General features: G+C 42.9%; 1 protein-coding gene across 1 annotated transcript in view; it reads right to left on the bottom strand.

Annotated features, from left to right (window-relative positions):
• Window positions 1-875: 875 nt before the first annotated feature.
• The window catches only part of PRAG1 (PEAK1 related, kinase-activating pseudokinase 1), a 45,022-nt gene continuing 24,224 nt past the window's right edge, over window positions 876-21,673 (bottom strand). The window contains exons 4-6 of the mRNA XM_069743130.1: window positions 15,757-15,932; window positions 9,351-10,090; window positions 876-5,835 (exon numbers count right to left, since the gene is read on the bottom strand). Coding sequence (XP_069599231.1) covers window positions 4,801-5,835; window positions 9,351-10,090; window positions 15,757-15,932 — 1,951 coding nt within the window. The 3' untranslated portion in view covers window positions 876-4,800. The remainder of the gene's footprint in view (window positions 5,836-9,350; window positions 10,091-15,756; window positions 15,933-21,673) is intronic.

The following is a 21,673-nucleotide window of genomic DNA, read 5'->3' as shown; positions in this document are numbered from 1 at the left end:
AATGTGAATCATTTGGATAGAACAGAAGGCAGTTTGTTTGCTGAAGGGATGGAAAGTGGCACAATAATGAATGTCTGCAAGCACCAGTGAAGCATGGAGGAGGATCTTTAAGTTTCAGGATGAATTTCAGCAAATGCAGTTGATGATTTGAGCAGGATCAATGGTGTCCTCAAAGATGAAAAATACAGGCAGACACTTATCCACCAGGTAGCACCAACATGGATGAGTCTGATTGGCTGTATGTTTGGGGTTATTGTTCTGCTACAAAATTAACTTTAACCAGTCATTAAAAGGGAACCCATCACCCGTTTTTTTTTTTTTTCATGTATGAACCAATGTCACCACCTTCCCCAACACCTGTGCTGCATTCCAAGATGTTGCCCTATGTCATGACTTCCCTGCATGCAAATAGGACTGTCTGGTCCAATGGGTGTCATTGAAACAGCGCCTGTCCCAGCTCTCCCCTACTAAACGCCGTCCTCCCGCTGTGATTGATGAGGATGATGCGTCCTGCGCCATTCACATAGCCAAACAAAATCTGCCTGCACAGGGACATCGCCGACTCGCGCAGAGCCACTTTGCTCTGCCGTACTGGGGGCAGAGCCTAAAACCTAACTGAACAAAAAATATGGGGAAAATGGTTCCAGTAAGCAGGAGTCGGAATGAGGTTTGCCAGCGCATGCACAGATGGGAAAAGCCTAAAACCTGAGGTAGGGCAGAGCAAATTGCACCAATTCACAACCCTACCTATCTAGCATACTGCTACTCTGGCTAATCACTGAAGATTGGATCACTGCCTGTCTGCCATATACCATTTATAATTCTGCTGTGAAGAAGGCACGCGTCACTTTTTCACATCATTATTCACACAACAGTTTGGATTTAACAAGTAGTTTATTTTACAATATTTTAAAAATTAACACATGAACATACAAAACGATTCATCTTCCATATGCGAAAAATGGGATTTGTAAACAGTATTAAAGCACGCAAAAATAAACCATAGCATGTGAAGCTAATAAACCATTGCACTGCAACGTGATTAGGCTTCCACAAAAATGCTTTAAATGATAAATTGTATAGAACAAATGTACATCTATAATACAAAAATGCTGGATCACAACCCAGCGACTTCTACTACTATCTCTTGTTCTTCAAATAGAAGCTATATGTAGCAATCCAGGCTACGTTAGCCTGTGTTATATACATATTTACGAAGATCAGCGTGGCACTCTTGGCATTCAGCAGCCTTTTTAGTGTAGGGGAATGTACAGTCAGTAACAAAAAAACAAGTCAAGTATTTAAAAGTAGTGGTAAGGACATACAGCAACTCAAGTACAAAGTCACCCAAAGGAGCATCAATCTCTTAAAAAAAAAAAAAAAAAAAGTACATTTGAATTAGAATTACCCTATCCTTCGATGGTAAGTGTCTGATCACTGGGGATGTGACTGCTGAACAACCCCCAATCATGAGAACAAGGATCCAAGAGTTCATTGTGTGAATGGAGCAGCACCGAGCATGTGCAACCACTGCTGCTAGAGATAGTTTATGGAGCAGTAGTCACACATGCTCACTACAGCTCCATTAACACAATCTATAGCAGCAGCAGTCACACATGCTTACTACGGCTCCATTCATACAATCTATAGCAGTAGTCACACATGCTCACTAAGGCTCCATTCACACAATCTATATGAGCAGCAGTCACACAATCTATGGCAGTAGTCACATGCTCACTACGGCTCTATTCACACAATCTATATCAGCAGCAGTCACACATGCTCACTACAGCTCCATTAAAACAATCTATAGCAGCAGTAGTCACATGCTCACTACGGCTCCATTCACGCAATCTATAGCAGCAGTCACATGCTCACTACGGCTCCATTCACACAATCTATAGCAGCAGCAGTCACACAATCTATGGCAGTAGTCACACATGCTCACTACAGCTCCATTCACACAATCTATATCAGCAGCAGTCACACAATCTATAGCAGCAGTCACATGCTCACTACGGCTCCATTCACACAATCTATAGCAGTAGTCACACATGCTCACTACGGCTCCATTCACACAATCTATATCAGCAGTAGTCACATGCTCACTACGGCTCCATTCACACAATCTATATCAGCAGTCACATGCTCACTACAGCTCCATTCACACAATCTATAGCAGTAGTCACATGCTCACTACGGCTCCATTCATACAATCTATAGCAGCAGTCACATGCTCACTACGGCTCCATTCACACAATCTATAGCAGCAGTCACATGCTCACTACAGCTCCATTCACACAATCTATAGCAGCAGTCACATGCTCACTACGGCTCCATTCACACAATCTATAGCAGCAGTCACATGCTCACTACGGCTCCATTCACACAATCTATAGCAGCAGTCACATGCTCACTACAGCTCCATTCACACAATCTATAGCAGCAGTCACATGCTCACTACGGCTCCATTCACACAATCTATAGCAGCAGTCACATGCTCACTACGGCTCCATTCACACAATCTATAGCAGTAGTCACATGCTCACTACAGCTCCATTCACACAATCTATATCAGCAGTCACACAATCTATAGCAGTAGTCACACATGCTCACTACGGCTCCATTCACACAATCTATAGCAGCAGTCACATGCTCACTACGGCTCCATTCACACAATCTATATCAGCAGTCACATGCTCACTACGGCTCCATTCACGCAATCTATAGCAGCAGTCACATGCTCACTACGGCTCCATTCACACAATCTATATCAGCAGTCACATGCTCACTACGGCTCCATTCACACAATCTATAGCAGTAGTCACATGCTCACTACAGCTCCATTCACACAATCTATATCAGCAGTCACATGCTCACTACGGCTCCATTCACACAATCTATAGCAGTAGTCACATGCTCACTACAGCTCCATTCACACAATCTATAGCAGCAGCAGTCACACATGCTCACTACAGCTCCATTTACACAACCCTATTAATCAGAATTAGTGGGAGTCGTATTAATTATCCATCTTGTACATAAATGTTATTTATGGCATAATACCTTTAAGCCAGCCATATACTTAAGATTAGCGTTCGATCAGTAGATATTTCTCTAAAATGTTACCAATTTGTTCTTTTTAATGGAGAGAGTAGTCTAGTAGTTGTTTATGTCATGCGATAACGACTAAGGTTCATGATATAGCCCCTGTTTCCCTCTTAAAGTCACCAGGACTCTATACACAACAGTGCATGCTTCTCCTGATGAAATAAAAGAGAAATCTGATGATTTCAAGTGTTGGCTCGCTTTGAGTGTTTTTTTTTTTTGGTTTTTTTTTTTAACACAAATGAAATAAATTTGTACATAAAATGTGGGAGATTTATGGAAAATTTGCTTTCATTTAGCAACCTGTGCTATAAAATGAACATTACCATTCCGGTCAGGACAACACCACCATTCTGTATTTGTCTTAGAAATGATAGATCTCCACAGAGGTGTGTGGTGCCATGCTAAGTGTATACTGGGCAGGTTACGGAGACCACAGCCTTGTTTTACTGCTCAATTTATACAGTACAAATGCAATATTCAAGTATGGATCAGAGTGCTCTGGGAGGGATTTCCTCTAACGCGTAGAACAATAGGTAATGTATATCGGGAACCGCGTAATGGAAAAGTTCCACAAAAAAAAAAATGTCTGTGCTAAAGATAAGACAATTGCCAAGTAATAACATTATTTACTAAATAAGTCACATTTTGGATTTAATATGCAAAGTTCTGTGGTGAACACAATATTGAAAAGGGATAGGAAAAAATTATATCTAGGTTGCTTAATGAGGACCTGTCACCAGGTCAAAAGTGGACAGTTTTCTCTCAAGGTAAACCTGTAAAAAAAATAAAAATGAAAAAAAATTGCTATTAACCAGCAGATGTGTGGTCAATCTGCAGGTTAGTAGCGTTGTGAACCTGCCAGGAGCTTGTACTTAGATCCTTGCTGCCGGGAGGAAATAAACTTTATTCCTCCCGGCAGCGTTCCAGTTTCAGTCATGGGGGAAGCGCTGGCATAGGTTGGTGATCCGGCTGTCAGTCGGTGCCAGAGGTGCTGTTACAGAAACCGCTCTCTATAAACAGAGCGGTGACTGAATGTGCACCGGCGCCGCCCCGGTTACTGAAACCGGAATGCTGCCGGGGGAATAAAGTTTATTTCCTCCTGGCAACATTTTTTTTTTCAATTCCATATACGGTTTCAGAATTATGGGATTTTTTACTATGTGCAAAGTCTTCTGTGCTTTCCAAGCGGACATAGCTCACAGGATTCTTTGGGGGCATGTCTTTTGGCTGATCTGCATAATTACCCTGTGAGTATTGCCTCCTTTGGTAAAGACTATAAAGAGCACCAAGTAAAAAAATGATCTGGAGATCGATTTAGAAAAGCAGGAACAAAATTAGAGAATAAAATGGCAACTTTGGACTTGGTGACAGCTCCACCTGAAAGCCACTGTCATTGAAAACTCTGGCAGTGGATTGTTGCCAAGAGTCAGAAAATGATACTTGCTACAAAAAAATATCTCACTACTAATTTTTATCATTCACAGCATTGGATTAAAGATATATTTAGTGTTCCCAGATGGAAATGAGTAATGAGATAAATCATTGCAGTGTAATGTCACCACAGAAATGTCTATGCTGAAACAGTGGAATCATAGGTCCATTAGGCGTTTCATGCCAGGTAAAAAATGCAACGTCATTGCAATAAACTGCTCTACTATGATTTCAACAGATAGAATGATACACTACAGATCATGTAATAAGTTTGATAAGTTTCAGTGTTTTATAAAGGTAGCATGGATCTGCAGATGCCAAGTATTGGCAGCATAACCAGTCCTCGAGAGAAATGTTATGTTCAGGCTCTAAAGCGCGCTCTGCAAACTTCATCATGAGAAGGGCTCGCTTCATGTCAATCCAGTTCTGAAGGGCACAGTGTAACGCCTCTTCATGGCTAAATGGTTGATCTGTTAAATCTTTCCTCGGGCCCCACAATAGACACTGAAGTATACGCTTTGCCTCAGAAATGCGAATGCGTTTAATTGGATCAGCTTCCAAGAGTAAGTGGGCAAGATGTTGAAGGCCACGAGAATAAACCGACAAGTTACGGAGTGGGGGCAAGTCTTTCTGACTATACTCATGCTCATGAAGACTTGAACGGACCTCAAATGGGTTTGGCTGGTGGAGTAATTCATAAATAAGGATCCCTGTCTGAAACTCATCAAACTTTTTGTACTGGGAAGCAGCCATGATTTCCGGCGCCAGTCTGGTCTTATCTCTCTTGAGTTTAGAGTCCTCAGAACCAGGCCTTTGTTTGGCTTTAGAAAAATTGCTCACTATAAGTCTTGGGACATACTTTCCATCTTTAAGTTTATCAGGTGTGGTATGGCAGTGAACAAGAAGCAGATTTTCCAAGCAGAGGTCTCGATGAATAATGGCATGTTCCTTTAAGTGCTCTAAGCCATTACAGAGTTGGAGAAGAAGGAGGCAGACTTGACGCTCATAGATCTCTGGTTGGGTTTTATGCGTGGATGTGGACTCTCTGACAAAGTCTGCAGTTGTACGGTAGGGCACTTCGCGAGTGATCACCACCACGCAATCTTCCTCAGAGGATAGGCCAACAGCCTGGGACGTCTCATTTGTTGAACTGCCTTTTGATGTATCAGAGGGATGTAACAAGCTTGAAGGGACAGTGGCCAAGAAGTGTCCACAATCTTGCTGTATGTTGAAATGGACAGGTAAAGAGAGGTTGGAATAAAATGGGGCTTTTGTGTCTTCTGTTCTACATAGCTGTAAATAAAAAAGGAGATTCACCATTATGTTATGAATACATTGGTCAATATCATTTCTTACTAGCTAGGATTATATCTTGTTCTGCCGGGTTCACATGAACGTAGGCCACGGCTTATCGTGGATCACCCGACCTGAACTTACAACCTCAGCCTAGACACAGAATGCAAGTTCAGGTCAGGAGACCCGCTGCTAGATCAGGGAATTGCAGTCTGTGTACGGACATGGAATCACGCATGTATGAACTTGGCTTTAGGCCTAGTTACACCAATAATCCCCATTTGAGTTAAAGAGGTTGTCCCTTTTCAGAAAACTTTTGCCTGCCAATAAAAACAAACAACTGCACTTTACTCACCCTCCCTAGGTCCAGCAATTAGTCTCTGGTGCTGCTCGTTTAAATGCATCGGCCACAGCGATGTAAACGGCACAAGCAGAGCAGCTCAGCGATTGGCTGCAGAACTGTCAATATGACGTTACGAGTAGGGTTGAGCGAAACGGGTCGACCACTTTCAGAAGTCGCCGACTTTTGGCAAAGTCGGGTTTCATGAAACCCAACCCGACCCCTGTGTGGGGTCGGCCATGAAGTCGGCGATCTTCTGAATGTGGTATCGGAATTCTGATCCCGATTTCCGATATGTTTGCAATATCGGAAATTGGTATCGGAATCCATATTTAATGTAAAATAAAGAATTAAAATAAAAAATATCGCTATACTTACCCACTGACGCGCCCTGGTACTAACCGGAAACCTTCCTTCGAATCAGCGCTTCCAGGACCTTGCGGTGACGTCGCGGCTTGTGATTGGTCGCGTGACCGCTCGCGCGACCAATCACAAGCCGCGACGTCACGCAAGGTCCTGCAAGCGCTGATTCTTAGGAAGGAAGGCTGCCGGAAAGAAGCAGGGCACGTCCGAGGGCGAGTATATTCCTATTCGGTATATACTCACCCTCGGACGCGCCCTGCTTCTTTCCGGCAGCCTTCCTTCCTAAGAATCAGCGCTTGCAGGACCTTGTGTGACGTCGCGGCTTGTGATTGGTCGCGCGAGCGGTCACATGGGCGGCCGCGCGACCAATCACAAGCCACGACGTCACCGCAAGGTCCTGGAAGCGCTGATTCGAAGGAAGGAAGGTTCCCGGTTAGTACCAGGGCGCGTCAGAGGGTAAGTATAGCGATATTTTTTATTTTAATTCTTTATTTTACACTTAAATATGGATCGCAGGGCCTGAAGGAGAGTTTCCTCTCCTTCAGACCCTGGGAACCATTGGAAACCCAATGCACTGCATTGTGTTTCGAGTTTCGGCCGACCCCAACTTTTTTATAGGATCGGCCGATTTCACTCGACCCGACTTTTGAAAAAGTCGGGTTTCGTGAAACCCGACCCTATAAAAGTAAAGGTCGCTCAACCCCAGTTACGACTGTAGCCAAGCAACAGAGGCTGGGGCATTGCCGGAAACAGCACTGGAACTGGAGAGGGTAACACACACCCGGCAGGCAAACGTTTTCTGAAAGGAGAAACCCATTTAAAAGTCTTAAATATGAGAATTTGTAGCTGCTGCTTATATCATATTACCAAAACTGTGCAGACTGCATGGGCCACATCAGACAGACAATTTCACCTGATCTTAGGGTTAATGTGTTGAAAATTTGCTCCAGATGCCAGTGGAAGAATTATTGGTCACATTTGAGATATTTTCAAGAAATTACCGGTGAAAATCTAACTAAACCAAATTACTTTTAATGGGATCTGTCAGGGTTTCATGGCAAACTATTGTTTTCTTAATATAAACTGTGCTACAACCTTAGCTGCAATCATCTGTCGTTAGGCAGTAATTGCACAAGCCGCTGCACGTTCACCTAAGTAATCAAATTAAGAGGCCAATGTATTAAATGAGGGTGGCGAAAGGTAATTAAAGTTTATTTCCATGAAAGTTTAATGAATGCTGAAGTTCAAACCAGACATTGTTTCAGAGGCTTACAAGGGTGCTTAGATTTTGTATGGTGCCATTATAACTTGCCCTACTATACCTCTATAGGTCTGGAATTTCATTTTGATGCATAGAGATTTTTTTTCTAGCAAATCCTTAAAAAATACATAGTGACATTCTATATGACACCTGACGAATCATACAATGGCACATGTCATCCCTAGGACACATGATCATGTGCACATGGCCTAAAAATAAAGTTCTCCTTTCTGTCAAAGCTATATTTTCTACTACCCCTCTCAAATATAGCTATTTACTCAGAAGGGAGATAAAACAGTTGCCATTGGCAGCAGCTTGTTAAAGAGGACCGATCACCAGGTCAAAAGTGGACCGTTTCTCTTATTTTATTCCCACGGATTATTTCTTTTTTGGAATTATTAAAATCCACCATTTGGTCCCAAAGATATGGGCCTTAAAATTTGCTGCAAATTTTTATGGTCTTTTCACAAGGAGGTGGTGCCCATAGAGTAATTATGTAGAGCAGCCTAAAGACAAGCCCCCAGGGAATCCTGTGAGCCATGCCTCCTTACTAAAGTACTAAATATAAAGGCCCATATCTCTGGAATTATATGGCACATTTAAAAAAATAAAAAAAGCTCCTAATCCTGAGCAGTGGGAAAAAAAATGTGCAAAAAACAGGCCGCTTTAGATCTGGTGATAGGTCCCCTTTAAATGGGACCTTTCACTAGTTTGAGCAGCTACTATGATGTAGCCAGTATAACATGCCCAAACCGGTGAGAGGTCCTCAAACTCAGAATGTCAAGCATCCGTCATAACCGTTAGAATTAAGTTGCTGATCCAATCACAATTGTTGCGTTCGGCCAAAGTTGGTCTTATGAACTTCAATATTACAACTGACCCAATCTGGTCTGAATCCTAAGCAACCCTAAAGTCTGTTCAAATCAAAATCCATGTAGGGGAATAGATGACAAGATGGGCAGCACAACTATTGTTTGGTTAGCAGGAAAACAAAGCATTCTTCCTAGATAACAGGTCTGCAAAAAAAAAAATTTTTTTAAGAGCGGTTTTGGTTATTCCACGTCACGGTTTTTAAGTGCACTGAATCCGAAAATGACCTCCGTTTTGTCATAGGACATCACGTTTTCTGACAATTTAAGTAATTATGAGAATGGAGGAAATGCACTTTCAAACTCATCAGGCAACCTAAAGCTTGAAATGCTTTCAGCATCCGTCCGACGATTTTTTTGTAGTCAGGGTATTCTATATTTTCAATGCATTGATGTGAATTAATTAATAGTAATTTTGACTTTCAAAGCCCTAAGATAAAAAAAAAAATACCAAAAATTTAGAAAAATATACTAAATTTGAAGAGAATTTTGCATTTTGTGGCAAATCCTGACGTCCAGGATTTTTTTCAATATTTGTTTCGTTTTCAGCACACCAAAATACATGGAAATTAGATGAAATTAATCAAACAGCTTTTCAGTAGCAGACCTGTGTAATAGATAATATAGATAACAGATAGAAAAAAAATTGGATCTGAAATTTCATAAAAGAAATCAAATTTACCTTCACTGCATAATTATTTAGAGGGTCCTTAGCACAAGTGGCACAGTAGTAGATTGCATCCCCGGCGTTGCAGCATGGCTTGTTGCTCGTTAGCTTGAAGAGCGACCAGTTATTTTCATTGAAATGCAGTTCCTTCTTTTGGTCCCGCATGAAGTAATCTTCACATTTGTTCATTAAACGTCTTGTTGACTGTGCATAAAGCCCACTGAGCTTGGCATACATGCCCTCTTTGCTGTCTATGTTGCTGAGAAGGTGGTGCAGCTGAAGACTTGATGCTGACGAAGTTTGACTAGAAACACTTAGCTGGGACATTGACAGAGCTGGTGTTCCTCGGCTTTGAAGACAATTTCTGCTCCTCACTTCATTTCTGTGGCCAGGGCCTCTACAGCAGGTTTCCAAGGACTCCGATGAAGAAAACATGGCATGTCTGTCGACTGGACTTAAAGGATGGCTATGCAGCGTGGATTCCTCTCCACAGACATTGTTTTCAGACTGACTAAGATTAGACCTTGGACTATTTGGATTAACTCCAGTTCTCGATGGGAAAGCCCGGCCCCATGCAGAGTTATCTGGTGCCGATACAGCTCTATTCATAGACTTCTTTACAGGCAATGGAGGTGGCTGCCCAAGTCCATTTTGAGCTTCCATTCCAGAGTCCACAGAGAATGAAACTTGGGCAAAATGCTTCTTCTCGGTAGCAGATGAAAGACTTGGAGAAATGACAGCTTCACATGACTGACCTACAAAAACAAAGCACCAATTAAACTGGAGCCTTCATGTTGAAATCATACTTTTTTACATACATTTCTGTAAACTATGGTACCAATCATTTTACATGCATGAAACAGACATTTCGTTCTACACTGAGCATGGTGGCTCAGTGGTTAGCACTGGGTCCAAATCCCATCAAGGACAATATCTGCAAGGAGTTTGTACGCTCTCCCTGTGTTTGTGTAGGTTTCCTTCTAAATGGTATGGGCACGTGTAATCTTTTCAAAATCCATCTGAAAAAGTGCTTACAAAAAAAAAAAAAAAAAGTGTTAAAGGGGTTGTCCACTATTTGAACAATCCCTTTGGAATCTGTTTCCCTCAAGTAATATAATACGTATGCCAACATCCAGTGCCGACGCTGTTCCAGCGGTGTCAGCACTGGCTCTCCCGGATCTAGCGTGACATTATGTCATGTAATCCCTGCGGCCGAGCACTGGCTTCATTCTATTCTCCTATGGATGCAATTGACATCCAGGAGAAGTGAGAGCTGCAGCTGCTTTCTCGCTTCCTTTAGATGTCTTGATTTGTCTGAAGGAGGTGAGCATGAAGTAAGTGCTAACTGGCCGCAGGGACAGCATGGCATAATGTCACGATAGCCCCAGGAGACCTACAGTCGACAGCGCCGAAACGGCGCCGGGATCGGAGGCGAATACAGGCGTTATTTTACTGGGGGAAAACTTAGCAATTCAGAAGGGGTTTTTCCAAGTAGTAGACATCCCCAATAAAAAAAGATTAATACATTTACTAATGTCAAGTTGATCATATGGTCAGACATAGCTTAAAAAAAAAAAAAATAATGATGTGGGAAACAAAAACACCAAGAAGCCAAGGAACGTTCTGCAGGAAAAATACTGCGTTTTCCTAAAGCGTCTTCAGGTTCATAAACTCGTTGGGTAAACTTGCATCTAAAAGACATCATATGGATATTTCTGTATTCTTAAAGGCATACTGAATTATAATGTCTAAGTGCTGTGGAATATGTTGGCACGATACAAGCAAGCAGAATAAAGAAATACATTTTTGGTTGCCATCACCAGTGTGTCCCAATCTGTATTTAGTACAACAGCACAGGTTCCGTATGCCCTGTATGTGTAATAACTGGTAAACCTGCTGCAAACAGATGATTTTGGTGCCAGCAGAGCATATAAAGGTTGTTTGCATTGCTCAGGTGGAAAGAATAAAGCACATTCCATGGCTGCTCTGTGACAAGAGGCTCATAGCAATCGGATTATAAATAGAGACAGGGAGTGGCGCCTTACCGAACACTGATCTGGCAAGCTCATTTTATTTTAAGTACATATTCTGAGCAGAGGGCAGATGTTGAAATATTCTTAAAGGAGGCTTAGGGGAATCTTAAAAAGCAATGATAACTCCTTGCATTACCTAAACCATGTCAGCTTTCCAACGTGCCCTTCTTTATCCAAGCTTCTAAAACCACCAAAGGCCTCATTCACACATCAGTATTTGTATGCCAAAACCATGAGTGTCTCCAAAAGAGAACAGGTGGCCATCTTTGAATTACAGTTTCACTCCTGTAAGTTCCACTCCTGACTTGGCTTTCAAATACTGACGTGTGAATGAGAATGTTGGCATATCTGAATAAATGAGCAGTAGAAGAATAGGTGGGAAGTCTGCGTTCAATACTCACAGAGCAAACAGATGAACCAGCTACATGCAAAAACCAACCAGTCCGTGAAGCAAAAGTCCCTAGAACTAAACTGGATCCAAGATCAGTTTTCTTGAACGAACCGCCACAACCGCTGATAATCCTGCTCCTCTTACATGGTGGTCAAAGAGCAAAAATATTGGTACCAAGTCAATATTGCAATGCTCACTCCGAAGCAAGCGAATAAATTCAGAGTCAGTCCCGGCATATTTGCATACACATATCCACCAGACATTTACACGGGTCACGGTAGAAACTGGAGACCTGGTGGACTTTGCTCCTTCCACAAGAGTTATGCAGATATCTTGGAAGAGAGAATGTTTATAGACGCCCTCACGCTGGTAGAAATATTTCATGGAAAGAAACTTACTGCAAGCAGAAGTGTCATTAGATAGGGCTAGGTTTAGGTCACGGTGACCCCCCTACTACCAAAATTTCTGACTGTAACCTCGCTTATGGGCCGTGGTCGGCACTCGTCAGAAGAACACTGGGCCTCTTCAGCGCTTGCCAATAATCCATCAGCCTTGATATATCTGTTAAGTTCAAAAGGCTCCCTCTATTACTCCGTATGTATACGATACGTCCAAAGTCGGGAAGAGCGAAGAGGCCGCTGATAGGCAGCAGGGATTGCATAACGTAACAATATCAAGCAATCCCCAAGAGAGCCAGTGCCAACATTGCCGGAATGGCGCTGGCAACTGAGGCGAGTATAAGCATTATTATTTTACTGAGGGCAACACAGGTATTGAGAAGGGGTTGTCCAGGAAGGGAACAACCCCTTTAATGGCAGGACCACAAACATTAAAGTGAACCCCTCCATGCATCACATGATTTGTAAGAGTCAGCTCACTACAAGTCTTGCGCATGAGCGTGACTTATGCTTCCTTGCCCAGAAGCAGAGAAGAAGCCTCAAGTCAATGGAGGAGCTGAAGAAGCAGCGTATTCATTCTTTGCTTCCGGACATGTGTGGTGCACCTCAGAAGGAGAGAAGCATACACCCGGCAGAGACACAATGACTTGTATGAAAGAAAGTCGCGGTCATTTTGGGAGAATTGCAGGGAGCTGGCGATGACCCTGGCTCTTACAAATGATGGTATCATGTCCAGAGGGAGTGATAATAGTCTGAGAAAACAAGAGTCACATCGAATAGTTAAAGGGTTAATTTGCATATGATAAATGGACTTTAGAACTACATAAACAGATTTTTTGATAAAGCATCAAGTGTAATAAAGGGTCTGTCAGGCAGGGTGTTTATAATGGAAGCTAGAAATGCTGGTGATATAGGGGACCAGTCAACAGAAAAATTGCTATTAACCTGCAGATGGGGTTAATCTGCATGCTAACAGCATTGCTAATCTGTCTGGTGAGTGCACATAGCTGGACGCAGTGGGGAGAAAAAATAAAACTTTATTTCCCCATGCCGTGTCCGGGTTTCAGTCACAGGGACAGCACCAGATCAGTCACCGCTCTGAGTATACTGAGCTGAAGCTGTAACCGCAACCCTGGCACAGACTGACAGCTAAGCCCCAATGCAGGCGCCAGTCAGGGTGGAGGGCATGGTGAAATGATCTCTTGGACCTGATGAGGCTGGTGAACTAACTTTGAAAATCCATGTCAGAATGGCTGTATGATTCCTATTTGTACGTGAAATTTGGAGATGATACAATTTAAGCTTCTCAAAAAATTATTGAGCCAGATATCTGGCAAAGTTTAATTATAATTGATCTTCTTTGATATCAAAACAACTTGATCAAATTCAGTTTACGGACTATCCTTTATATTGCAATGGGTTTTTTTTCATAGTGAAGTCCTTTAAGTGACAGCTATCAAAAGGATTAAACGAAGTAGATAAACAAAAAGCACTTCAAAGATTTCTAGGAATTTCCCAGCGAGGGTCTCTTTTCTGTAACATGACCTACTCTTCTGCCACAAAGATTGCTTAGAATTTGTATGCTTCATTAAATACTGGTATTTCCCATTTCGGCCACTTACCTAGCGTGCCGACCAATTTTGTATATATACTGTAGTTCAAATCGAAACTCCATTATTAAAGCATATATTCAGTGTATTTATGTATGCATCTATGCTTTTCATGAATTTCATCGTTCTAGAAATATAGAAGTACACATTCACCAATAAAAAGGCAAAACCCCTTTTCCTGTGCCCTATTAGGACATACCGTACATGGGATCCTGCAAAAACTGCCCTGTAATACTACTTATCATCCGCAATACATCTGGTCTGCACTCAAATGATAGCAAGGGCTTAGAGAAAAAAAGATGTTCCAGCTCGCAGGGAACGAAACATCAAGTTTATGGTCACATCACTAAAAATTACATTATTCAAATATGTATATGTTTTTATTACCAGGCACAACTCTCTTATTTAGTAAGGACATCTGATCATAGTGGGTTCCCTGCATCCTGGAACAAACACTATAGAACAGGAGATGAGCTGGCTTTATCGTCAAGGGATTTAGAGAACATGGACGTGTTCAGCCAATTTCCCACTTCTGTTGAAACACAGGTGGTCTTCATGAGATAACCCCCTTTAAATTGGCTATGCCCATCATGGAATGTGATGGCATACACTCATTTAATAAAAAGCTAACATGGTTATCTATGCCATGACTTAAAGGGGTTTTCCCCACAAACATAAGTTCATTTTCATCAATACATCTTTGAATAATAATACATTTCCACAATTGGATGTGTGTAAATGAAATGTTCCTGTGCTGAGATAATCTTATAAATGTGCCCCTGCTGTGTGCCATGTCTGACCATACAGGAACATGATCTGATCATACCACATCTCCTGGGCAGGGGAGGAAGCAAAAGACTATAAAAGGCAGAACAGAAGGAGATCACAGCTGATTGTTTCTGTGAAGTAAAACATTTCACTGCCCGTTTTTAAACAATGTTTTACTTCAAATAAAGAATTAGCTGGGATCCCCTTCTGTCCTGCCTGTATACTCTTTTGCTTCCTCCCCTGCCTAGGAGATGTGGTACGATCAGACCATGTTCCTGTACAGTCAGACACGACCATTACATAGTACACAGCAAGGACACATTTATAAGATTCTCTCAGCACAGGAATATTTTAAATTAAACACATCCAAATTGTGGAAGTTATTATTATTCCAATAATTATTGATTAAACTGAACGTGCGTTTATGGGAAAACCCCTTTAATGAACACTGGAGGTCTGATCTCTGGGAATCCACTAATCCTGAGAATGAAGGAACTGCAAAACTATCCATCTCCATGCTGTATCCTTATAAAGATTTTCTCTGCAGCAGCGCTCCCAGACACCCATCTGTGCAGTTGGCCCCATTCACTTGTATGGAGGTGTGCAGTAGTGAGGACTGAGGAAACACTGTCAAGGTTTAGGTTTTAGGCCTCTTCATGTTAAGGATCACGTAGTCCCCGGAGGTCTGATACCAAGTGATAAAGAAATGCCATCAATTATGTGAATACCCATTTAAATGACTTCAATGGTTATTTCTAGTAAGAAAGTGATATAATGTGCTCATCAGTGGGTTTCCAACTGTTGGCACCACCACTGATCCCGAAAATGCAGCTCTGCAAAGCTCAGTCTGAATGTAGGGATGGCTCGATATCCACACTACCACTCTGTTCATTCTCTATAGGACTGTCACCGAGTATCCTGCTCAGCTTTTTCCACCGGTCCCTTACAGCCCCGCTCTAGGACTTGGAGCGGGTCCCAGCCGTTGGTCATCCCCCGACATATCCTGTAGATAGTGGATAGCGTCAAAACCCTTTACTATACAGTATATACAGAAAAGCGAAACATCAGACTGTCTATGCTCATGGAATAGAGTAAGCCCGGTTAGATGTCTACCTGCCATTAGTGGCTACATTAAATCCTAGTCTAATTTTTTTATGAAGAAACATGCAACTAAAAAGACGAGTAAACAAATGAGCTGCAGAAGCAGCTAGATCTCATTACCTCCTTCACTACACGTCCTGGAGTCCAGGCTGTCCATAGAGTCAGTACTGAAGCTGACGTTAATGTTCACATTTGAGCTGCTGATGTTCGTCGCCTTAAACGATTCTCCGAGACTCTCCACTGAGCCAAGACTCAGTTTCTCCAGTTCACCGCTACTTTTGTTCATTTTCAGATGCCTTGGGACAGCAATAAAGCACAAAAGAGTCATGAGTAACAATTTTATTATTTTTTTCCCTAGAACTTTACTTTGGAAAACGAGCGACTTTAAAAGTTTAGAAATGAGAAGAGTCAGATTCACGTAAAGCATTCCGATGTAAAGTTTTGATGTCATTACTAGGGGGAACGACTTTTTTCCATTTTAAAGTATCGCAAAACACAAATTAGTGCTGGCAGACCAGGATGCACAAAGTGACACGTCCTGTTCTCTATCCTTAACAGATGAATTAGGGAGCAGTAAAACAGGTTTTTCTTTCCACAAAAATGCACTTTTGAAATGGAGCACAACGATCAGTATTGTGCCTCCCTAACACAAGCCAACATTGGAACTACTGTAGTCACACAGGAGCGTATACCGCACCTACACGACAAGAGCCGGACATACGGGGATACTGTTGGCTGCTGTGCACAAGAGACCCCCTTCCCTGGTTCATTTGTACGTTGTACCAGTACTATCTGACCATAAATGTGGAGTCCTTTACAATGGTTGTCCAGAATCATCTGTATTTGCCTGAGATAGGACATGCCCAATCGACATCACCTACATTCAGTTGGTCGGCGTTCTCAAATAGATTAGCGACTCGTCCTAATCCATCAATATCGGAAAATGCGCCTGACATTAATCTAATGTATATGGGAGACTTAAGGCCTAACTCAGACGTTTGTGAAACATGGTCCATGTACAGCTCCATGGTGGTCAGACTTGCGACAGGTCTCCTGGCCCATACTGGACACCCTCATAGGCATATATGAGGCGGTCACATTCAGGTTGGGAAACCCATGGACAGTCCATGCATCGTGGTCCAAACTTGATCAGCGTTTCACAGATGTCTTAATTAGGTTTTATGGCCCCATCATGCAGAGTCAAAGCTCCAGCCCCATCATTGTCAGGGTTTACGAGGACCTCACCATTCACAAAATACATATCCTAGACTTATCCTTTATGAATATTACTTTATGGCATGGGATTAACCCTTTAAAGATCCAGGCGATGGAGGCCAAATTCCAATTGAATCTGGAGTAAAATACATACATATGGAAAGTGTCTGAACAAGTATTCAATGCTATCCCTACTGCCATCCTAACACCATCATACATGGCAGCGTACAGGTGAGGATCAGCAGACACAACACCTTTAATAACCATCAGATCTTCCACTAAACTGAAGCTGTGCTTGGCTAACGATGTACATATTTCTGGGTGATTAGACTTGGAACAGGTACAAAACAAAAAGATAAAAGCTCTGCACAAATATGTGGAAAGGCAACCTAGTCCAGGCATAATTAACAGGAATGTTTCTGAAAGAAGACATTGTGATGGTGAATGTTTGCTCTCCTTGGAACATTAACAATCATTAACCCCATTCTCCTCTTTTCTATATTAATATGTGGGGTATTGAATGCACCAAAATTACTAGAAAACCAGTCAAAGCTTAGTTGTATTTGCACTAGTGTTACCTCGGGGTGTCCTCTTTAGCTTTTGAGCTGTAAAGCTGATGGCTTAGGCTACTTGGACACGTCTTTTTTCCTCTGTCGCAATCTGACGTTATGGGCAAAAAACGGATTCTGCAAATGTGCTGGCAGGATGCGTTTTTTGCCCATAGACTTGTATTAGCGACGGATGGGCACACGTCGCATCCGTCTTGCGACGGATCCGTCATGTTTTGGCAGACGCGACGCACAAAAAAGCATTCAATGTAACTTTTTTTGTGCGACGTGTCCGCCATTTTCGACCACGCATGTGTGGCCGAAACTCCGCCCCCTCCTCCCCGCTTATCACAATGGGCAGCTGATGCGTTGTAAAACTGCATCCGCTGCCCACGTTGTGCTAAATGTAGCACAACGTGGGCAGCGGATGCAGTTTTACAGCATTTGTGACGGCCCCGTACCGACGGAAGTGTGAAAGTAGCCATAGGCATCCATTGGAGCAGACGATGGGCAGCGCAGGATGCGTCGCTGACGGATTTTCCGACGTGCACAAAAAACGTTACAATTAACGTTTTCCCTGCACGACGGACCGCTATTTTGCGACGGATACAGTGCACGACGGATGAAACGGATGGCCATCCGTCACAAGCCGTCGCTAATACAAGTCTATGGGAAAATGCAGAATCCTGCATTCTCAAAAATCAACGGATTGTGGCGGATCTGAAAAGACAGAAGTGTGAAAGTAGCCTTAAGCAGCAAAATCGAATGGCAATCAAAGCGCAGAGTAGATTGCAACTAGGCCAATCTACAAGTCCTTGCCATGGAGGCTGTGGGAAGAGGTGGCCAGCGATGTGCTCATAGAAGGTAGCAGGTCATTGTGAGACTGTCTCCGGATTCAAGGACACAAGGAATTCTTTGCATAACTCCAAGCTCCTCCAAGAGGCTCTGCTACTGGGAATTAGCAAACAAATGCCATGTAAGGCTTTGAAGTCTTCTGGAACAAAAACACAGCCTGAACCCTATAACTGGAACAGGTTCTGCCTTTGATAAATGTTACTCAGTCCGTGCCAGGAAGAGTGTGTACACGACACATACCATCTCCATAGCAGCCCATCGTGTCTCAATACCACTCATATGATTCATGAGTGTGAAACACAAGGCGAAAGGATGCTTAGCCATCTGCAAATTCTTCTGCAAACTGTGGCCCATACAGTGCCAGTCTACCAGGTCCTAATAGTCAACCCCACCAAGTGCCTCAAAGGGGTTGTGCAGTATGGCATATCTTTTAGTGAGTTTAATGATACTTTGTGAATTTATTTTAATTTTTTGTATAACGATCGTGGTCATAGAAGGTGGAGTCAGGGGGCTCTCCAACCTTAGAGTGGTTTCTTTTGACCATGATAGCTATACATGACTCCAGCGAGCCCCTCCGATGGCTATGGAGGAGGAAAAGACACCGCTTGTCATGGGAGAGGGTAGAAGAAGAATATATTTTGAAGAGTGCCATTACTACAAGATAGGTGCCAAGACAGGGGACATTACCAAAGAACAAGTGCCAGGAAGGGAGACATTACAGGTTGGGCGTCTGGACTAAGGACATTATTACAGGGGCCCGTATATATGACCAACATGTTGATGGGGTCCAAGGTCAAAATTTTGCACCTGGGCCCCTAGGACTCTAGCTACGTCACTGTTGAAAGCTTTTTTACTTTTTCCTTTTTCTAATTTAGGATGCGCCATCAGCATAAGGTTATGTGTACACATGTTTTTCAGGCAGGACTGCTCCAAAACCACCTGAAAAAGCACTCGGAATATGCTTGAGGCGCGTATGTAAAGTCTTTGGAGCACCTTAATGGCTTCAGGTTTCCAAAGACTCCAAGCAACTACAAGACGCTAGCTGAAAATTCTTCAGGCATTTTCCGCTCTGATGACAGGTGGTCAAAAACTTTAAACAAGTGCTCAGGAAACGTCCAAAAGAGATTTCAGGAGAAAAAAAAAATGCTGACATGTCCTGAAGAGTCTTTCTATTGGAAAAACAAGGGGGTTTTGCCCACAAGTAAAAGACTGTGTGCAGATACCTCAATATTGGTGGGGATTAGAAGCTCAACACCACTGCTGATCGACAAAGCTGCAACATCAAGCATAGTCACAATCAGAAGTATGGCACTGTGCTGTACGGAGCAATGTATGCCTTAAAGTGGGCACAGTGATCCCTTAAAGGAATTGTCCATCATTGGATAATTCGTTATTAAAGGCCCAGGGTGTTGCAAATAAAAAAGGATCTACTGTATACTTGCCTCAGAAACTGGAACTGCTCCATTGTTTTCAGCCCAGTGTCCTCTGCTAGTTTCACATTTATGTTCAAAAGGAAGGACAGTGTTTCTTCAGCACGGACCCAACTGTGAAGGCTGCAGCCGATCAGCGGCCTCATGACAATGTCAGGAGACCAGTGGGTGACAAACAACTGATCCGGGAAGCAATTATGGATTTCCTGCAGCACCCTAGGGCCATCAATAAGGGGTCCACAGTAGTGGACAACCCCTCTAAGCATCACAGTCCGGATCTCTGGGAGTGCAAAGAGTTGGGGCCACGGAAAGTCTTTCAATGTAATGTACATAACAAATGAGAAAATGTGTGTCCACCATCCCCCATAGGAGTACGTCATTAGCATATAGAGGCACACATGTAAAGGCCCCGTCACACATAGCGACGCTTAAGCGATCCCGACAACGATACGACCTGTCAGGGATCGTTGCTGCGTCGCTATGTGGTCGCTGGTGAGATGTCACACAGTGCGATCTCCCCAACGACGCAGCAGCGATGCGGGGACCTGTAGCGACCTGTAGAACGATGCTATTTCATGATGATTCAATAGGACGTCCTGTCAACAAGGTCGTTGGTAAGGTGTCAAACACAGCGATGTGTGCTACCCAGCGGGACCTCAACGATCAAAAAACGGTCCAGGCCATTCCGACACGACCAGCGATCTCACAGCAGGGGCCTGATCGCTGCTACGTGTCACACATAGCGAGATCGCTACTGAGGTCGCTGTTGCGTCACAAAACTTGTGACTCAGCAGCGATCTCGCTAGCGATCTCGCTATGTGTGACGGGGGCTTTAGAACCCATCTATTAGCCATGACTGGCCACCAGGATTAATGCATCAGTATATATTCTTTGTCCGCCAGCGGCAATGCGTGTACATTAGGCATAATCACATCAAACAAGTGAAAGATCATATAAGTTGAAAGCACGTTTTGTCTTCATATAATGTGATTTTTAAGACAAGCAGTGGAATTTGGAAGGGGGTATCACCATCTTGGCTGGAAGGGACGTGAGAAATGGAGATAATGTTCACAGTCATGTGTTGATCTAACCTAACAGACAACCTTTTGTGTGTCCAGAGTCAATGATCCCATTCATCTTATGGCACAGGTCAGTGACAGGAGCTATCAAGTCACACACTTGTATGTGGTGTGTAGATGGAAAGTCATCTGCTGCACAATGCCTTTAAGGAATGTTGTGATGAGTGCTGGGAGGAGGGTGATGATAATTGCTATCAGACAAAAAGTCAGGCACATCATTACGTGAAGTGACCTTTTCCCAATTACACAGCATTATAGAGTTAAGCGGCATGAAGTTTCTGGCAGAAAGGAAAAGTGGAGTGCGATTAGAAATAAACGGGTTACATAACTGGCATTACATGCTCTCTACTCATCCGACTGCGCTAAGTGCAAAGCTGAAGCTAGAAAGGATTTATGGGCAAATGCCGACTTAACTAACCCATAGATTAAGAGGAAAAATAAATGGACCAAGAACACCATTTGGATGTTTAGGCCTTGGCTACACTGCAACAGCTGCGGTCCACCCAATCGCATACAAATCTTATGTATTGCTTTGGACTAAAGCTGGAGCTAAATAGTTAAAATCAATTAGTAGCGCTACAAAAAGTTGCAATGCAGCCAGGGCCTAAACTTTATCTCCAAAATGGAAGGGCCAGGTCTTAAACAGATAATCTGTTTGTCTGAAAGCCCCTATACACTTAAAAATCATCCAAAATCACCTCCCATACGATGTGCATGATGGGGCTTCCCAGCCAATGATTAAAGGATATAAAGAAAAGAAATTTCTCCATTTTGTGAAAATCGGACTGCACTCAGATGTCATCCAAGTGCAGCTTGATTTTTTTTTCCATGGACCCATTGACTTGTATGGCAAAGTGCGATTCAATTTTTTCCACGGACCTATTGACTTGAACGGCCGAAATCGATCCGA

This window comes from Ranitomeya imitator, chromosome 1, assembly GCF_032444005.1.
Source record: "Ranitomeya imitator isolate aRanImi1 chromosome 1, aRanImi1.pri, whole genome shotgun sequence".
Taxonomy (NCBI): Eukaryota; Metazoa; Chordata; class Amphibia; order Anura; family Dendrobatidae; genus Ranitomeya; species Ranitomeya imitator.
This window is presented reverse-complemented; position numbering and strand designations above follow the sequence as displayed.